Raw genomic sequence first — 18,797 nt, forward strand, 5'->3', positions numbered from 1 at the left:
TCTTTTGATGGCTGTATTTTAAGGTATTAAACTAAATTCTTTTTCCCCCCTTTTTGCTTTGGTTTTTTCTTCTTAAAGTCTCACAATTTCCTTCATCCCTCTTTGCCTACAGGTGGTGTAACTGCAAATTCTTCATTTTACTAAGGAGTCATGCACGGTGTCCAAAACAACAGATCAAGGCTGGATTATGCTGTAAACACTAAGTTAGAGATGATCGTTGTCCCTGAGGCTTTCCAAAGTCAGACAAAAAGTGAGGCAACGGAGAGATCCAAGAGCTTGGGAAGTAACACATCTGTGGTTAAACACTACATCACTACAGGGCCAAGTCTGCAGAGTCCCAGTCAAATGCTGCTCTACCTACTCCAGCTGCACATGGTGGAAGAGGAAGGCAGCAAGCCTTCTCTATTGAACACAATACATGTATTTGCCCCTTTCTGGGGCTTTTTCCTTCCCATGCTCAGGGTGATAATCACTAGCTTTCGCAAGAAGAGTATTTCACAAGCTGGCCTTCAAATATTTTCTGAAATTTAGGTCAGAAAAACCCTGCACATGTCAAGACTCAGCAAAACGACCACCACCAAGGAATGTTTTCTTGAAAGCAGCTTTACAGCATCTTAGATGATTAACAGCTTAGCATCACAATGAGCCAATTCCATCTTTTGGGATCAGGTCATGTCATTGTTTTCTGGACCTTGCTTAGTTCAGCAGTGAATAATCACAAGCTTCATGAGACTTGGGACCTCTGCGTTGGCTGCCTGCGCTCCAGAAGCGGCACAAGAAAGCAACGTGCACATTTTAGTGGATACTATTTTTAAAGCACTGTGAAACTTCCAGATTGCATCAAAAACCAAGTTTAAGGGGCTGTGGAGACTCCTTCCCATTAATACAAAGGACACTCTCCCAATCATGAGGTGGACGGCAGCTTAACAGTCCTTCTCCATCCACTCTGTGGCTCCATCATGCCCTGCTGGGAAAAGGACTTTCTGCTAGTAGATGGACTCAAACGCAGACACAAAGTAGTGTTTGCCAAGCAGAACAGGAACTGTTGTTGTTTTATGGGCAGTAAGATGCCAGGTTACTCAGATAAGGGTACCAGGTACCTGCATTCACTATGACAAGGATTGGGGCTGTACATAGGGAAGAGACATCTGAAATCCAACATCTTCCCTTCTAGTTGTCTTATTCCCACTTAGGACTCTCTACAGCATTGCATCCAAGTCTATTTTAGGTGGCTTTAGTTGCTGACCTTCCTGCTCTGCTTGTCTTCTCCCTCACCCCAGACATGAAGCGGTCTGTGGCACTGCAAGTCAGGATGGGGACACAGGGAAAGAGCATAATGTACCCGGCTGGGTGACCTAAAAAAGATACTGCCGCTCTGTTTGATATCACTGTAACTGAGCCCGTGACACAAAACTCACATCCACAAAGAGCAAGTGGTACAGGGAATGAAGCATTTAACAAGGCCAAGCCACACAGCTCTCAGGCTGCTCAACTGGGACCTCCCAAACCTGGGGACTATTCTTTACAGCAGCAGGAGTTTGGTGTTAAGCAGCAGATGGGAGCGGGGAGGACGGAAATGTCCGTCCTTCTATCATTCTCAACCACATTATCACCAGCTGCTTCCCTGTCTGTGTGAAATCTGCTGGCTGGAGCACAAGAGAGGACAAGCTAACAATGCCAGAATTACTCCCAAGAGTTCACATCACACATGTGAACACTGAGCCACACAGAGTTCATCCCACCTACTGAAACACAGCCATGGAAAGAAGGAAAACGGGGAGGTAAGGACATGTTAGCTCTTCAAAAAGGAAGTTACCGAGAGCTCTGCTTGGACACCCAAGCACGCAGATGCCTGCAGAGCTTTCCACAGCCTCTCTAATCACCAGTGCTATTCGTAGTGTGACATAATGATGTTCACTCAGGCTGCTATCAATGAGAACATTTAGACTGACTCCCGAGAACAAGCAGAAATAAAAAGAGAAGAAATGGCTTGGTGCAAGAGCTGGAAAAGAGCTGGAAAATGGGACACATAGGAAGCAGCACAAAGATGGAGTCAAGCGGGGAAAGCAGGCTGAGGAAGAAAAGAGGATGTGGGATAGATAAGGGAAGGGGGAAAAGGGAAGACGTTTATACATCCCCATGCACCAGTCTGGCTTTGAGGAGTGTGTCAGCTGCCTAATGCAGAAAAGAACTGCTTCCAACCAGAGCCCAACTCCCCTCAAACCAGTCCTGAGCCGCTCACTCAAGTTCCTCAGGTTTCCTGGCTCAAACAAAAGTTTAGGTGAGCACCTTGCAACTCCCCTGCAGCCTGCCAGGCTAAACCACTAAAATAAACTGACCATACATGTGGTGCAGACAGAAACACTTCTTACAATGAAATAAGACGAGCAAAATCATATGAAACTCACTACTCAATTTGTAAGAATTTCTGGCTTTGTTCTGATTTTTACTGTGAGCTTTTACTCATGTGCTTTAAATGTTGCAGTTCAGATAGAAACAGATTCAGAAGGATGAGTGTGATGTGAGCTGGTACAAGGAGATGGCAGGGAGAATCTGTGAGATGTGTCACAGCAACAATGGCTCAGTATTTAATAGCAGTTCAGACAGAACTAAAGTCTTGGACTATTCAATACAGCCACTCTTTTTTTGTGTGTGCTTCTTGTCAGTGGTTCCTGGACCCCCCCCATGCTAGAGGTTCATTTCCCCTCCTGCAGCTTTCTTGGCTTTACGGATGAGCTGTTTGATATGAAGGAAGATAATTCTGCCATTCCTCTGTAGGCTATACAGGGCTTGAGAGAATAAAAAAGGAACAATCTAAGGCTGCTGCTTTCAAAGGGCCCCAGAGGAGTCAGGAACCCAAATGGTATATTGGCATTTAAAGACATGCACTTAAAGGCTTTGAAACCCTTCAGACAAACCACTCATACTGCCCACAGAAGACAAGACATGAGGATCAGACCTGCTGAGAGGCAAGTGGCCACTTTCAGAGCAGCAAGTCAGGCTAGTAACTCTTGGCAGTCAGTGAACTACACTGTTTTGTGTCATGTCTAACAGCCTGGTTGGGCTGACTGAAGACAGACTTGGCCAGCCCCTAAGGACTCCTGACTGCTGCTACCCAAGTGGAACAGGACTAAAGAGTACAAAGGCCTGAAACACAGAGACAAGCTCACCTGATGGGTTCTGCTTACACCTCTTTTCTTTAGGTTTTTCTGTCCCCGAATGAACAGCTGTAATTGTGGTGAATGCTTGGATTAGTACAGGATTGTTCCCCAAAACATAATATGCAGTATTTTAGTGACAAACAACTTTTTTTCCATTCACTATCACCCACTCTGCTACTGCATGTGGGTTTTCCAACACCACTTCATTCCTTTTCAACATGGTTCCAGAAAGCCCCTTATTTGCTTCAGAGGCAGACATAAACCCCCACAACAGACACTGTGTAACCTGCTCCAGGGAGAAATCCCTTCCCTTACCTGTCCATTCCAGCTAGCGGCGTTGCGAACACCACGTTTTGGTATTCTTCAATGGGGAATGGAGGGAGGCCAGCCTTTTCTGCTGGCATGTTATTTATCTCTGCATGAAGATGCTGAAATTACATTTCATATGGTCTGTCTGTTATGCTCCAATTAGGGAGCATAAGAGAATGGCAGTGTCCCACTTGCAGGCAGGGGGATACGTTGGCAGTTATAAAGAAAACTCTATAAATGGTGTACCTAAACAAAATTGTCTAGGCCAGTGGTTATGTTTAGTTACTACCACTTGGACTTAAAACACAAAGGAAACCCCTGAAGTGGGGTAAATTTTAATTCTTTCTGGCACATGTATTCTGGTCCCACATCTACACATCCGATATGCTGTGACCTCCATGTAGTAAACTCACAAACAGCTGGACTCTGGTTACAGCAACGTGTAGATAAACTGCCACATTTAGCATCACTGTAATATACAAACTGCTGTTCTACTCATAGTGCTCAAACTTCTCTTGCTTGTTGCGAATAGCTTTGCTTCACAAGGACTTCACTGATGCACAGACAAAGAACGAGTACTGCTTTATCTCCATCCATATTCCCCTTTGTCTACATCTTTGCTCCCCACTGAAAAATCTGTGCTGAAGTACATGGACCTTGGGAGCAGGATCCCCACATCATCATTTTTTACAGGCTCTGGAGTGCCAGGAACCTGGGGAGGATTGAGAACAGGGCACTACCCCAGGAAGGCTAGCTGCCTGCAAGCTTAAAGAAGGTACCCCAAATATATAAACAATCACCAATCACAGCTGAATCCTGCTCTGGAGAGGGACGTGGTAAGCAACAGCAGGAGGGAGTGAACACACTTACCGCTGGAGTTCTGAGAATTGCTGTTTGTTTCTTCAAAGTTGTTTTGCGCTTTGCCTTCCACTCTCCTGCTGAAAGCACTTTCTGCTGGGTGGAGAACAAAGCAGGGATGGTGACTGGTCAATAGTGGACGCAGAACCATACAGACAGAAGGCAAGACAACAAGCTCCTATGCCACATAATAGCGTACCCTGAATACAGCAGAAAGGTCAAATACCTCATTTTGGAGGCAAATGGGCCAGATTCATTGAAGGGATAACAGACAGATATCTTTCTTGAATGCCTTCTAGCTGAGGTGGCCTGGATTGGCTCTTAGGGAGCCCATGAACACCAGTCCTGACTGAACCAGAAGGATCATGGCTTCCTCCCCTGCAAAAAACCCCCAACCCTTATATTCCTCTTCCTTAAAACAATAAGCAGCCCTTAAAGCCTCTGGCACAGGTGACCAGGCCTGCAGACGGAATTCAGGTCCTCACCACAACATGTAGAATGTCACCTACAGAAGCACTATGCCAGCTCTCCCTGTGCTTCCCAGTAATCTGCATTCCCTTCCTAAACACCCTCCCTGAAAGGTTCAAGTGGAGGACTGAAAGGCTGTCTCAGAGCCTGCCCACAATGTCCAGAAAAGCTACGGCAGATCCTCTGGTCCTCTGTGCTTTCCAACAGTGAACTCGCTACCCTACCCTTCCCCAGGGCCAAGCAGACAGGCCCTGCTCCTCTGCACTATGCTGCCAGCCAGTGCTCTTGGCAGTTCACTTGCTTCAGCAACAGCGCAGGGCAATTCCCCAGTAACTGTAATGGGAGGACACCTCCAGCATGCAGAGGTGGTTCTCGACCCTGGCAGTAGCTGCAGTGTCCTGAAATGTCACTGTACGGCACAGCTGAGGTGCCTCCCACCTTCTCAAGCTGGTGTCCCTTAGCACAAGTTCAACAGTACAAGTAGCGTGAGGTCTCGTCTCACTTCAACTAGGTTTGCAATATCTGGGCAAATGTATTTACTGTAGTGACTCAAAGGATAAACTAGAAATAAATAAAATGAAAGGTGAACTGGCCAAACTAATGTGTATGGTCTATGCTGTATAGACTCTTACCATACATGGACTCATTCATGGAGTCCACTGTCACCCAATGGGTTCATCTTAACATGGCTTAACAAGGCTCTGCTGGGCTCAGCGGCATGCAAATTGTATAGGGAGGAAGTCGGGGGAAAGGAGTCTTTCATTCAGGAGTGATAGGGACTGTTGAAAAATGATACCAGATCATTATTTCATTACGTATTTCTGCAGGCCACTGCGGTGGTCAGAACTGCTGTCAAGACTTTCATAAAGAGGCCCCAGCTCCCTGCAGCCTCACAGCCTCCTTGTGCTGAAGCGTGGCTCAGACATATGGGCTTTATGTCTGATGTGGCTAGGAAAGACCTGAACTGCATGAAGCTCCCAGCCCATGAATTTTGGTCCAGCCAATCCTTAGTGGACCCTTAGAAGTCCTGAGCAGGCTTCTCAAATTCTCTATCATCTACTACATTCCTGACTCTTTCTAAAATGCAGGAGAACAGAAAAACTTAGTAATCAAATCAGTTAAAACAGAATCACATAAAACAGGGCTGAAAAGGAACTGGAGACATTATCTAGTCCATCCCCCTTGACAGATAAATAATAGGAACGAGAGGCCTTAAGTAACTAGAACGTGAGATGGCACAGTGGGAAAAAGAGACCACAACAAAATGGATTAGGCCAACCTACCCCCCCAAGAGACCCAGGTTCAAATCCTGGCTTACGTCACAAGTGGAAGTGAGTTGGAGGTCTCCAAAAATGTTTGGAAAAAATCTGCATGGTAGTTTTGTCCTCATTCCCTACCTTTTTTTTTTTTTTTTTTTTGCCAAGTCTGGCAATAAGAAAAACTGGTTTAATGCACCTCCTTGGACTTACTGTGTCCTTCCCACACAGGAGAGGGCAACAGACACAAGTTGTTTCTCTCCCCCCCCCTCCCCCCGCCCCGTACCTGAACTTTTTGCATGCAAAGCAAAATTATCTGTATAGAGAAAATAAGTGCCACTCTACTAAGCGTCTGTGCAAACACTGTCAGTGGAGTGGTACTCCACCATCTCTGGTATTATCCAGGCCCACGTGGAACATCTCTAACCGCAACACTCGGAAGGCATCCCTTCTGGAGACTGTCTTCCTGATAGGTGTTATGGTCAATGCATTTGTACCAGAAATTCAAGAAGCTGCTCAGATTGCATTTGTATAAGACGCTGCCTTGAAAGAAACCACAGAAATGACGCCAGCAGATAGACAGGGTAAGACCCCCAGACTATTATCAGTTTCTTGAAGATCAATCTACCAGGCTCAAGAATCATGCGATTCCTTCCTCCATACAGGAAGAGAACAGCTCAACTTTTTTACCCAATGTATTGATACACCTTTTGATTAGAGAAGTGGTGGGGGAAAGTGCCTTTACAAAAAACATCTCCCAGTTACTGCTCAGATGAATCTGGCCTCTGACCCATGAAGTCAGAAAACAAGTTTTTCCACTTTTGTAAGAGACATGAAACTGGAAGAAATTGTTTCAAGTTTAAGTAAATAATGAAAAAGGTTTCTCAGCTTTAACTCCTAATTTGGTTGAACTGGATGGACCTCATATTAGTAATAAAATCATATAAATGTTTAAGAGGTGCAATAACAATATGGAATCTCAGGACTCACAAGCTGTAAGAAGACAGGTCATCACTGCAACATCTGGTAGCTGCGGATGTGTGTGTGATCTAACAAAAAGCATCCGTGTTCAGCATCCTGTGGCCTCTCCCACCACAGCCACCTCTGCTACTTGGCATCTGTCCATGCCAGACATTTCAGGGGTGTTTAAACACCAGCTGATTAACCAGCCCTTCTTCTGTACTGAGATGGAATATGTATCTATCAATCCCACAGATTCCAGAGACTGCTTCCCTGCTGCCTCAACATGTGAACAGTATGCCTTACATCCTATTTATTCATAGTTATTTTTCAGTGCTCTTTACTTTCTGGGTTTTTATCCTTTCTTTTTTTTTAAGGGTTGATCTTGTTTGGAAGGAAGAAACAGGGGCTATGGGAGGATCAACCTTAACTTGAGTCTTCTAACACCTCTGAAACGGTTCGGTACCACTAATTTTGCCGCTGGAGCCCAGCTTATCTCTCAGTGGTTCCTGTGAGGAGTGGAGCACTGTGAAAACACCTTACTCCATTTCACTTCCCCAGGCACAGGCCTAGCCCTGAAAATACTGCCTTGAGGGAAACAAACACTAAATACCAAACAAAGCTGAAAACCAAACAAAAATCCCCATACCTGACAAGCCACTATGCCAATCCTTGTCAGGCAGCTCTCCTCAGTTTGTGACACCAGGATTTGAAACAGGGTCTTTTGTACCTCGTGGTTAGCACGATACTTAAAAAAACCCAACTTGTCACTGGGAAGAGGTAATAAAGACCTACTGCTGATCTAAATTTTTATTTATAACGTGCCAAAGGATCTAATCCCCTCAACTGCTTTCTGGGAGTAGCTTTTCTGGGACAGTCATGGATGGAGCAGACTGAGTCCAGGAAGGGTCAAAAGCCAACCCAGGGCAGGATTGGACACTAAGCAGTTAAGAAAGTTGATGGTAGAAAGGCAATTGGTACCTGTGATAGCCTTGCTTCCTGGGGATCCAGAATTTGGAGCGCGGAACATCTGGGATTGGGATGCCGGTGGGACACCGGAGGGGGTGCGGTGCAGGAGGGTAGAACATCGGTTTATTGAAGCCGGTGTTTTTTTGCTGGATTGGCTCGCCTGTGTCTTCACTGCCACGAAGAGTGGAGATCGAGAGAACTCTGGATATGAACACTCAGAACTAGTGCCTGGACAGTCAGTCAGCTCCCAGATCGTGTGCCTTCTGGGAGAGTTGCTTTCTAACAGCCATGCTCACGAATCCCTTGCACGGGGACCTGCAGCGACTGTGGATCCACCGATCCCATGTAACAAAATTGCTTTCCCCACTCACCCGAGGGGACAGATTCTTGAAGCTTGTTAGTTCCCTTCCACACCTTTAACTGCCACGTGACCAACCCGTTCCTCCTCCAGCAGGAATCACCCCATCCATCCAGGAGTACTATTTGATTGCCATGGCCTGGCTGGGTGTACCTGCATCTCTGTCCTCCATTTCTATATATGTAAGAGTTTGAATTCTGAGAGCAGGTTTCTAATGTGATACTCACAGCTCTGAATAGGGAGAAGTTTACATCTTTGTTACCTGAGCCTTGCATAAATCCTAGAGACCTCCAGCTACATTCCTTGTCTCGCTAACCAAATACAAAGGAAAGGGGGCTGTTGGTAACGGAAGGGAATCAGGAGGCAGAGTTCTCATCCTGCAAGTCAGGAAAGGTGTTTTGGCCCCCATCTCCAGACAAGTACTGGTGATATGTGGAGAAATTCTGAGTATTACTGGGATATGCTCTTTGAATGTATCTACATTTTGGTCTCTGCAATGCACAGTGAGAATCACCAAGAATTTTCAATGCCAAAAGTCATGTGAAAAACCTTCGGGAGGACAACCCTTTCTCTAGGCCCCATGGATTAAAAAAACAATTACAAACATGGAGAAACAACCTAACAACCCCCTTCATTCCCCAGTGGCTTTTTCCATGGAAATTTGGATACGGCTCCTGAAGCCAAGTCCCACTCCAACCATCTGCCATGAAGAATCACTAAGAAACAAGGTTCACATAACCCACAGCCCAAGCTCACTACCAGTAATTTCTATAGAGTGGTATTTTAGGATGCCTAAAGTTGGATGGACAATACTAGCACCTGTTCATCCGATATAGGACAATTCAGAAATACTTATCCACATTGAGCAGTTCTCCGTCATGGACTGCCATGGCAGCACAACAGCCTGTCTCTGAAACAGGTGAGGAGAAAAGTCATCCAAACTGGGACTGGATGCTCATTTCCAAAATCCCATGAGACATTATAGCCCTCAAATGTGAACTGCTCTCATCTTCCCTGTCAGCAGTCAGCAGCACCGGAGGGTGAGGATGTGTACATTCAAAGCAGCTTGCAAAAAGATACTCAAAGGAAACATTTTTTTGTTTCACTTGATCTGTTACACAGATCCAAGATGACATTTCCTGTAAGTGATAGTGTACTTCTGCAAGAGATTCTGCACTACGTTTTCTCATAGTTTAGGTCAAGATATTTCTCCTCTCCTTGGTCTCTGGCCAGCTGAATAGGCAAGAGTCTTGCTTTTGCTTCCTAGACTTCATTACAATCTCCATGGATAATCCTCCTCCAATTGCTGCCAAACTGCCAGCAAAAATGTAGTCAGATATGACAATTTCCTGCTTAAGCGTCATCCAGTTTCCCATGAGGCCCATTCCCACCAATTGCTGCTTTATTCCCCATCTATACCAAGCGAAGTAGCAATCAGCCAACTATTCAGTGTCAGAAACAAAGAGCATCCTCTGCAATCCAGATACTGCTGAGATCTGAGATCTGAAGAAAAAAGTCTCGATGCTATGAAGACCTCTAAAATTACTTCTTTTTTCTCCCAACTTAACCAAATAGTATGTCTTCAAATTCAGACCCCAGAGAGAAGGCTGCTCCCTCTGACACTAGGCAGAGACAGAGTTTGAGCCAGCAAGACAGACAAAAGAATATTAGTTCTAGCAGTCTGGAGGATGCTAATAATTCATTGAAAAAAAGTTTTAGTTTTTAGTTCATCAGATGACAAATTCCCTCTGAAGAATAAGCAACACAGGTAGAGACGATCACGTAGCTCCTCTCTTCTGCTCTTGAAAAGTCATCTTCACTGTGGAACTTACTGCCTCAGGCTGATGAAAAGGCCAAGTTCAAGATATTTCCAAAACTGAAAATACTGAGTTGCTGAATGGCTACAAAAACCTCCTGCCTTAAAATCTGCAGCTAGACAGCAAGGCTGGAGACAGCATTGCAGACAGATGATCCCATAACTGCTGCTATGAAGTTTTTTAAACTTTCTCAGAAAGCATCTGAGATATGCCCCAGTTGAAGCTGACATACTGGAGAAGTGAGGGCAGGAGAGAAGTAATGTAGAGGGTAAGTCTCACTGAATGATCTCCAATCACTTGGTAAACTGAGTGCACTGTGCTACAGCCGCACAGAATGGCACATAGTGTGCTGAAGAACACAGATGATACAGGTGATACTTAAAAGATGGGGGACTCCGCCTTGGCAGCAGGAAAAAGAGCTTGTTCATTGCTGTGCTCGGTCATGATGGCTGTAGAGGAGGTCCCAGGGCAATGATGTTGCTAAAAAGACTGAGGTACTCTTTGGGTATGCAATCAGGGCACTTTCAAAGGGGACTGGGAAGACAATGTTAGCTCTCAGTTCCTTCACTAAGACCCAGTGCTGGTGCATGCCCTTCAGAAGGTGGTTAACAGACTTGAGAATATTCAGATGAGAAGGCAAGAGGATAAATAAAGGATGAGAACAGCATAACTGACAATGGAAACACCAAGTCACTCCTTTGGCCTAACTGGGAGGTTGGTCACTATGAAGTGACTAGACAGCAAGCTATACAAAGGTCTAGAAAGGACAGAAATTTGGTAACTTAGTCCTCCTTCGCCTAGCAGACAAAGTTATAAATAGGATCCAGTGTCTGAAAGCTACAGCTGGATATTTTTAGTCTTAATTTAGTGAGGGTAATAATTCATCAAAATAATTACCTTAAGAGGTTGCTGCATTTTCTGTCACTCTTAACAGCAAGATTAGATGCCTCTCTAAAACATATACGTGAGCAATTACATCAAGACAATCCTATAGCATGCATTACTCCGGTCAGTCCGAGATCACAGTGGTCCCTCCTGGCTTTCCTGTCTTTGGTAAGACCTTCAAGCCCTGGGAATAGCACGCTGTGGCAGTAAGTAGAAAATCTGGCAGACATTTCAACATGTAGCCTCGAAAGATACATAAATCCAGACACTACCACGATGCACCACCGCAATAGAACAGAGATCAGATTATCTCAGTAACTTCGCTTTTTCCAGGTAAAAATTCTGGCTAATAATTTGTGTATCGCATTTTTTCAGAAAGATCTTGTCAGGATGGGTAAGGAACCATTCGGATGGTTCAGACAGAATTATACCATCACCTCTGGAGAAAAACCTATCTTTAATGAATATGATGGAAAGCGATTCCTTAACAATGGCATGAAATTCAATACGCTGAATGGAAACCTCTGTTATTGGAAATAGGTCCTTCCACAGGAAAAACCCTGTGCTCAAACCTATCAAATTCTTAATGTGCTGCTTTATACATACAAACAAATATTGCCAGTGGAGCCTGTTGCTAAGGCACTGTGGGATCAGAGAGCGGGAAAAACATCTGAACTCACAGATTTCACTCACTGAGATGGAGGAAGCAAAGACACACCATCCAACTGGAATCTGGATCTGTTTTTTTCTTGGTTAGGCAGGGCCTGTGTGGAAACTAGACATGTTACCAAAAAGGATCCTTCTCCCTAAGAGAAAAAGCCGTGATGGCAGCTGCCTTTAAGAAACACTGCGTTTAAGCACTTTTGATGAACAAATTGTAACCAGCATCCTTCAAGTTAAGAAAAGTAATTGAGCAGAGAGACTTGATGAACTTCCTTGAGCATCTCAAGTGTCAGGGTGGATGTAGGTCTGTCTGTCCCCTACGGAGCCAAGTATGATCACGGGGCTGGCAGGGCAGGTTCTTCGGCAGCCAGGGCCCATCCCACAGACCCTGAGAGAGGTGAGCAAGACAGGACCAGAGATGACAGCCAGGTTCAACCAACAGTCCAGATCATCAGGAAGTTCATGGCGATGAGACAGGTCAAGCTGGAAAGCCAATCCAAAAGTCAGGGGCAGGATCAGCTCTGGTGAGGATAACCAGGGCCAGACACACAACAGTGATCCTCAGGGAGGTCCAGAGTGATGAGACAGGGTTGATGTCAAGCTGGGAAGTCAGTCTACAGGTTGGGGTACAGACCCATGGGATCCACAGACAGGCATGGGCATGTCTACAACTGAGCTGGAGACCAACATCCTACAGTGTAGCTCAGGCAGGGACTGATGACCCAGAGCTGAGCTGAAATAGGGGGTTTGAACGTGGGTGGAAGCCCCATGTGAGGCTGGTCAGGGCCATTAAGACCTATTAGTGCACTCAGGGTCCTGACACCACTTTAGATTTTCATCCTGGAAGCAATGGACATGGATAGCTGTGCAGATTTTAGCACTCTCACCACATTATTTCCATGACCAGGGAGTCTGTTGCCTTATCTGCAGTTACCAGAAGAAGATGCGGTGAGTGCACACTCCTGAGCCTGGACTTACCAAGCTAAAACCCACTCTCGGTGGCTTTTCTAGCCAGTCCACATCCCAAATGCACTAGGTTTTCTCTGCACCATAAACACATCATCTAAGACCAATCACAATAGCCCAGCCACCTGCAAATGTGGTTAAATCAGTCCCATCCCACAGAGCAGACAGAGCCTGGAGGAGGACAGAAAGAAATCTCTGAACCCTCCCCCGTGCACCTCCGTTCAGAGACATTTCTAAAACTGGGACAATGAATGTGCCTACAATCCACTTTTTTTGGAAACAGCCTCTGACACCCTTCTTAGAAAGAGTGAACAGGCTGACAGAAACAGCATAAGAATATGTATTTTAAAAGAGTAATAGCCCAGTTCTAAGTCTATGAAAAAGCCCCTACCCCCCACTAACAAATGGGAACTTTCGAAGGAGACATTTGGCATTAACAATTCCAGGAACCCCACAGCAGAGCTCTTTTCCAGACAGCAGGTATCCAGCAGCACTGACCAGAAATTATCCTGCAAGGTCCTATTGCCCTGCAGGATATGAGTCCTTGTTTTAGCCCATTTTCAATAATTTTTATCCGTTATCACAGAAAACCAGAAAGACAGGCTCCGGAAGGGAAGCTTGCATTCAAGCAGAGAGGCCCAGAAAGTCGGATAGGTAATGCTAACGTGTTTTCCTTACCCACTCCCACTACGGCTATTTTTTCAGCATTTGCCTTATAACCACAAGAACAAGACCAGGGTAAAGACACAGTCTCAGCTTTACTTCTTCTGACTGCTAGGGCCAGAGAAAAGCCAGTTGTGCTTTTCAGAAGTCATGTGTTTACAGCTGCCTCACAGACCTTGGTTTATAGGAAGAGCAGAGTCTGAGCAGTAGAAAGGTGGGAGGATGTACTGGCCAGCCTGCCTTGGGAGCTAATCATGCCCTCTCCTGTATGCTCATCAGTGGTTTGTCACTGTACGTCATAAATCTTACTGGTCATGGGAACCAGGAGAGTTAAAAAAAAAGGTTAAAAAAAAAAAGGAAAAATAAAAGTTCATGGGGAGCGGGTTAAAGATACTTGCTGAAAGGACTGGAAAGCCATCTGCACATCTCAGTGACTGCTGGTCTAGTCTGCAGCAGGGGCAGCTTCTTTTGCTTTCACAAAGGTTGCTGCAGAAACCATGGTGCAAGAATGGCTTCAACCCCAGCATTCAAAAGAATGTTCCTCCTCCTCCAAAACTGGCTTCCAGTACTCAAAAAGTGGGCATCGGGACCCTGCAGCTGCACTCTGCACAGGACGAAGGGCAGTATCTGTGTGGACCATTCGTATCTGCAGTCAGACCTGCAAGGCCCACTTCAGGCAAATACCTCTCAGAGAAGAACAGTTGTGTTTTTCTTTTATGCTGGGTAGCCTGGACTGGAACCAGCAGCTCAGCCTATTACTACAGAAGGTTGGGAGGGTGGAGAGATATTCATAGCGATAAATCCCCTTGAAATGGAAGGTAAGAATCTGTTCTTGCTGAGCAGAGATTCAATGCACAGTCCTTACAGCATACTGCTTCTTAGCCATCTGTACAGTGGTGGACTAGAGACACCAAAGCCTTGGTGTCTGAGGGCCCATCTACACTAGGAGATTGACCTACTGCTGATCACGACCAACGGCTTTTCTGAGGACCTGAAAACACCTGAATTAAGAGGTGGAGTTTGGGGATGCATGGATGGTTAGGAATAACTGTTATGTGTGCAATCATAAGCACTGGGTTAGTTCCCTTGGGCAGATGGGAGATAATAAGACTAACTTTATGGTGATGGTGGTAGAGGTATTTTATGCTCTACACCTTCTACCATGATCTTGGTCTATCTCCATGCTCCAGAGAACCTGCATGGGAGCCACCAAGCCTTGATCCACCTTAGAAGTGATAGCCTGGTGGACTGTGCTCCCAATTTTTTTCTATATATGTCTAAAACCAAAGCTGCCTTATCATAATAACTTAAAAACCTAACTAAAGCTGAATTTGGTGAGGAAGGAGTGTGCGCTCCCTCTGCTGGCTGTGGATGAGCAGCTAAAGAAACCCACTAAGCTAATGAGCTCAGCTCATCCATCCTCATCATCAGCCAAAATGCTAGCAGCTGGACAGACATGGGCAAAGAGCAACCATGCTGGCTCACAGCATTAAAATCGCAATAAAGCACAGGGCAATGCTATGAAAGAAGCATGAAGTTCAGGTGTAAAGAACTTCTCTGCATACTTTTAAAGCATCCAAAACCAGCATGTAGCAAGAATTTCTCTCAACTGTTTTACTAAAATTTTGCACTGAATTACATTTAATTGCTCATTAAAACCTCCCCTTTGTCTGGGGAGTGCAGATCGTAGTGTCCCTCCAGAGTGCAGATCGTAGTGTCGTGTAGTATGCTGAGAACTGCCTTTTCCCGAGCTCCCTGAAATAAATATTTTATTGCCTGTGATTTAGTAGCAAGCTGCCAAGATAATTTACATGATTTTGAAACCCAGTTTTAACTCACTGTCTGAAATAATTTCTCAGAAGCTCTTAAGAAAGATGCTTCTTCCCTAGCATGTACGTTCACTTATTATTTAGGGGAGCGTAAAAATTTTGTGCATCACTTCAGTTAAACAACAAAATAAAATATCAAACCCCCAAGGAATATATGTAGAATTGCATGGACTTTGGTAAAAGTTCAGTGACATTACAGACCTAACAGTAACAGTGTCCCTCTGAGAAGAGATTCCAGCTCAGTTTTACAGTGCCCTGGTCAGCACATGATCTACGTCCTGCCAGCTGCAATCCCACAGGTCCAGTGGAAGAATCCACAAGAATGATACTCTCTCCTGCAACCCTCGTGTTTACCACCAACCACTGTAAATCACAGTCTGTAATGAAATGGATCTCCAGCAGAATACTCACTAATAGGTGCATGCAGCGCCACATGTTCTTGGTAGGGAGTGTAGTATTTGTACTGCTTGCCACAGAATTCACAGGTGTAATTGCCAGTTTCTGTGAAGATGAAACAAATTACAAAGATCAGAAAGGACTGCAGCACCCTCTCACAGAATCACCAGCTTCCTGACTTTTTACATAGAAACTGGCCAGGTGACAAAAACTAGAGCATACTCCTCATGCACTTGGAACTTATCTGCCCTGTAATTCACATCCTTTTCCCCAACAAAGGAAACAGTTAAAGCCAGTGTCCAGAGTGTTGGACTGTGCATAAGAAGTCCAGTAGAACTGAACAAGCTACAGCAGATTATCCCAAAATTACAGCAAGTAAACGTGCAAAAACAAAGGACATAATCCATTTTTAAAGTCTGTATTACAGATGACACAGTTTTGTCTTCTGGTTACAGACAGCCTGTGATGTGTGGACAACAGGAACAGTCAAACTAGGAAACAAGTTGTCAAGTTTAAGTCTTAATTACAGAACTTTTATTTTGGAACTGTAGATTTGTCTTGCAGGAGGAGGGGCTTTTCTGCAATAACTGTGCTAATTCCTGCTTTGGGGGTACTTGAAATAATGAAGTAGTGTAACCATACACTGACGCCTCCCGCTCCTGCCAGTGCTGGTAAGTACAGAACTGACAGCAAGCTGCAAGCCAAATGAAAATCCAGGGTTAATCAATTGTTTCCAAAATGGAGAATTCAGAGAAATGCTTCGGCAAAGTTTGGTCTTCTCTTTGTTTCACTCTGATCTGTTTGATGAACCCACCACAAAGGCAGTGTGAATGCAATCACCTGCCAGCTCTGCCAATACACCTTAAGACCCTCTCTAACTGCTGCCAGCTTGCTTTTCTCCTGAACCTCTTCCCTCTTCTCTTTGCAGAGCTCTTGAGCAGAAAACATCACAAAGCTGCATTTCACAGGGCCAGGGCTGCTGGTGTTTGGTGTTCATTTGAACTTAAACATATCTTTCAGCACTCCTAAGGTCCCAACACCTCTGCATAACACAGGATTTTCTAGTTTTCCTAGAGGTAATCCAGGTAATGCCAGATTTGAAACCCTTGTACTGTCTCTTTCACATTCAAAGCTGTATAATAACTCATACTTGGACCAATCTTCTGGAATGGCTCTGGCTCCTCCTCCTTCACTTCATCTGCTGCTATGACGGCCTGGTCATAGGGGTCTGCAAGAGAACAGAACCAGCAAGAGAGATGACAACACCCTCGGGTTTTCATTCTACATGGGCACTGAATGCTCCTGAATCTGTAATGACATTTCGTTCTGTAACAAGATTTCAGGACAGGAATTATAAACCCAATGACCCCTCTGTCTGACCTGTCCCTCCTCCTCCTCCTCAGGTGCCCCAGGCAGGTATTATCCACCCCTTCCAGCCCAGTAACATGCCTTGTAGGTATATAATGTTTAAAAAATACAGAGAAAGACTGAACAAACACATTGCAAAGCCTGATTCATATTTTCTGATTTTCTTCCAGTGCATCTCCTGTCTAATGACGTTATACTGTCTCAATGTGGGCACGGTAATGCAGACTGCAAGCAAGTCAGCTAACAAATACTGACCAGTGACTTCCTACCATCTAACAGCACAGCTAGCAACAAATCAGAACCCAACCCGTTTTATAAAATAATTTATGCCTTGAACAATTCACTAAATCGCCAGAGACATGAAACACCTCCTTCTTTGATTTTCAAAAGCCTGATCAATTGTATGTACAACAAAAGCCTGGTATCTACTAGGGCTGGGCATCAACCTACTGGCTGGGGGTGGTGGGGGGGGGGGGGGGGGGAGGCCGGGGGGGGGGGGGGGGGGGGGGGAAAAAGGGGGGAGTGTTTAAAAAATACAGAGAAAGACTGAACAAACACATTGCAAAGCCTGATTCATATTTTCTGATTTTCTTCCAGTGCATCTCCTGTCTAATGACGTTATACTGTCTCAATGTGGGCACGGTAATGCAGACTGCAAGCAAGTCAGCTAACAAATACTGACCAGTGACTTCCTACCATCTAACAGCACAGCTAGCAACAAATCAGAACCCAACCCGTTTTATAAAATAATTTATGCCTTGAACAATTCACTAAATCGCCAGAGACATGAAACACCTCCTTCTTTGATTTTCAAAAGCCTGATCAATTGTATGTACAACAAAAGCCTGGTATCTACTAGGGCTGGGCATCAACCTACTGGCTGTACATGTTGGGGGAGGGAGAGAGGATGCTCCTCTCCTGCTGCAATCAGTGACAAAACTCCCTTGATTCTTACAAGCGTAGAATTGGACCTGCTGTGCCTGAATTACTGAATGTTTGAAAAGGTTTGTGAAATAAAGCACACGAAGGATCTCGGCTTACCTGCCCGGTTTTCTGGGGCCCCTTCCACACTAAAAACTAACATAGAATAGAAGAAGGAGGGGAAGAAACAAAACAGAAATTAAATCCTCTTAAATGGCCTTATTTTCCTCCTGTATTTCACGTACCGCTTCAGCATATTTCAGCCCCACAGAATAAACCAGGCTTTGTGCCCCAGACCCTCCTCTTCCCAGCAGCATCCAGACAGGAACTATTTGAGCATGCCCAGCCCTAATATACACAGATTCTCAAGGCCTTTGTTCTGACACTGACACAGCCCCACGTGAAGTTCAGATGCACAGCTGCCTCACACTTGTGTTTGGTAAGACAGAACCAGCCCCTTGGAGGAACTGAGACAGAGAGTGTCCTTGCAAGACACAAGTGGAAGCCATTTCCAAAGCCCTCTCATAACTCTAGGCAGAGCTCCCTGAACCATAGCTATGAAGACACATTTCTGACAGAAGCAGACATGTCCATCTCACAGTGACTCTCATTCCCAGTAATTTAATTTTGGCTCCCCATGGGAGGAAGGGAGCTTGCAGTGGTGCATTGCAAGAGAACATTAGCTGTTCTTAGAGCACGTTCAGATGTCCACACGTTCCAGTTAAAAACACCAATTTTTTTGGACACCACGTATTGTGAAAAAACACTTCTTTTCTGAGACAGTCCAGCCATTCAAAACCTTCTGCTTTCCAAGCAGCCTCTTTCTAAAACTCTGCCAGGGCTCCCTCCTCGGCCAAGCGAGGAGCAATGCGAACAGGCTTGTAGCATATGCAGTAAGGGTTTGGAGTATCTGTGGGCTCTGAGTTGAGGAGCTTTAGATGCCCAGTAAG

General features: G+C 45.1%; 1 protein-coding gene across 1 annotated transcript in view; it reads right to left on the minus strand.

The window, feature by feature from the left end:
• ZNF618 (zinc finger protein 618) overlaps positions 1–18,797 on the minus strand; it is a gene marked incomplete at its 5' end in the record, with an annotated part of 90,386 nt that overhangs the window by 19,722 nt on the left and 51,867 nt on the right. Inside the window, 5 exons of the mRNA XM_009283450.2 lie at positions 3,171–3,227; positions 4,341–4,424; positions 7,994–8,182; positions 15,574–15,663; positions 16,709–16,786. Of these exons, the coding sequence (XP_009281725.2) occupies positions 3,171–3,227; positions 4,341–4,424; positions 7,994–8,182; positions 15,574–15,663; positions 16,709–16,786 (498 nt within the window). The remainder of the gene's footprint in view (positions 1–3,170; positions 3,228–4,340; positions 4,425–7,993; positions 8,183–15,573; positions 15,664–16,708; positions 16,787–18,797) is intronic.

This window comes from Aptenodytes forsteri, unplaced genomic scaffold (assembly GCF_000699145.1).
Source record: "Aptenodytes forsteri isolate BGI_AS27 unplaced genomic scaffold, ASM69914v1 Scaffold534, whole genome shotgun sequence".
Taxonomy (NCBI): domain Eukaryota; kingdom Metazoa; phylum Chordata; class Aves; order Sphenisciformes; family Spheniscidae; genus Aptenodytes; species Aptenodytes forsteri.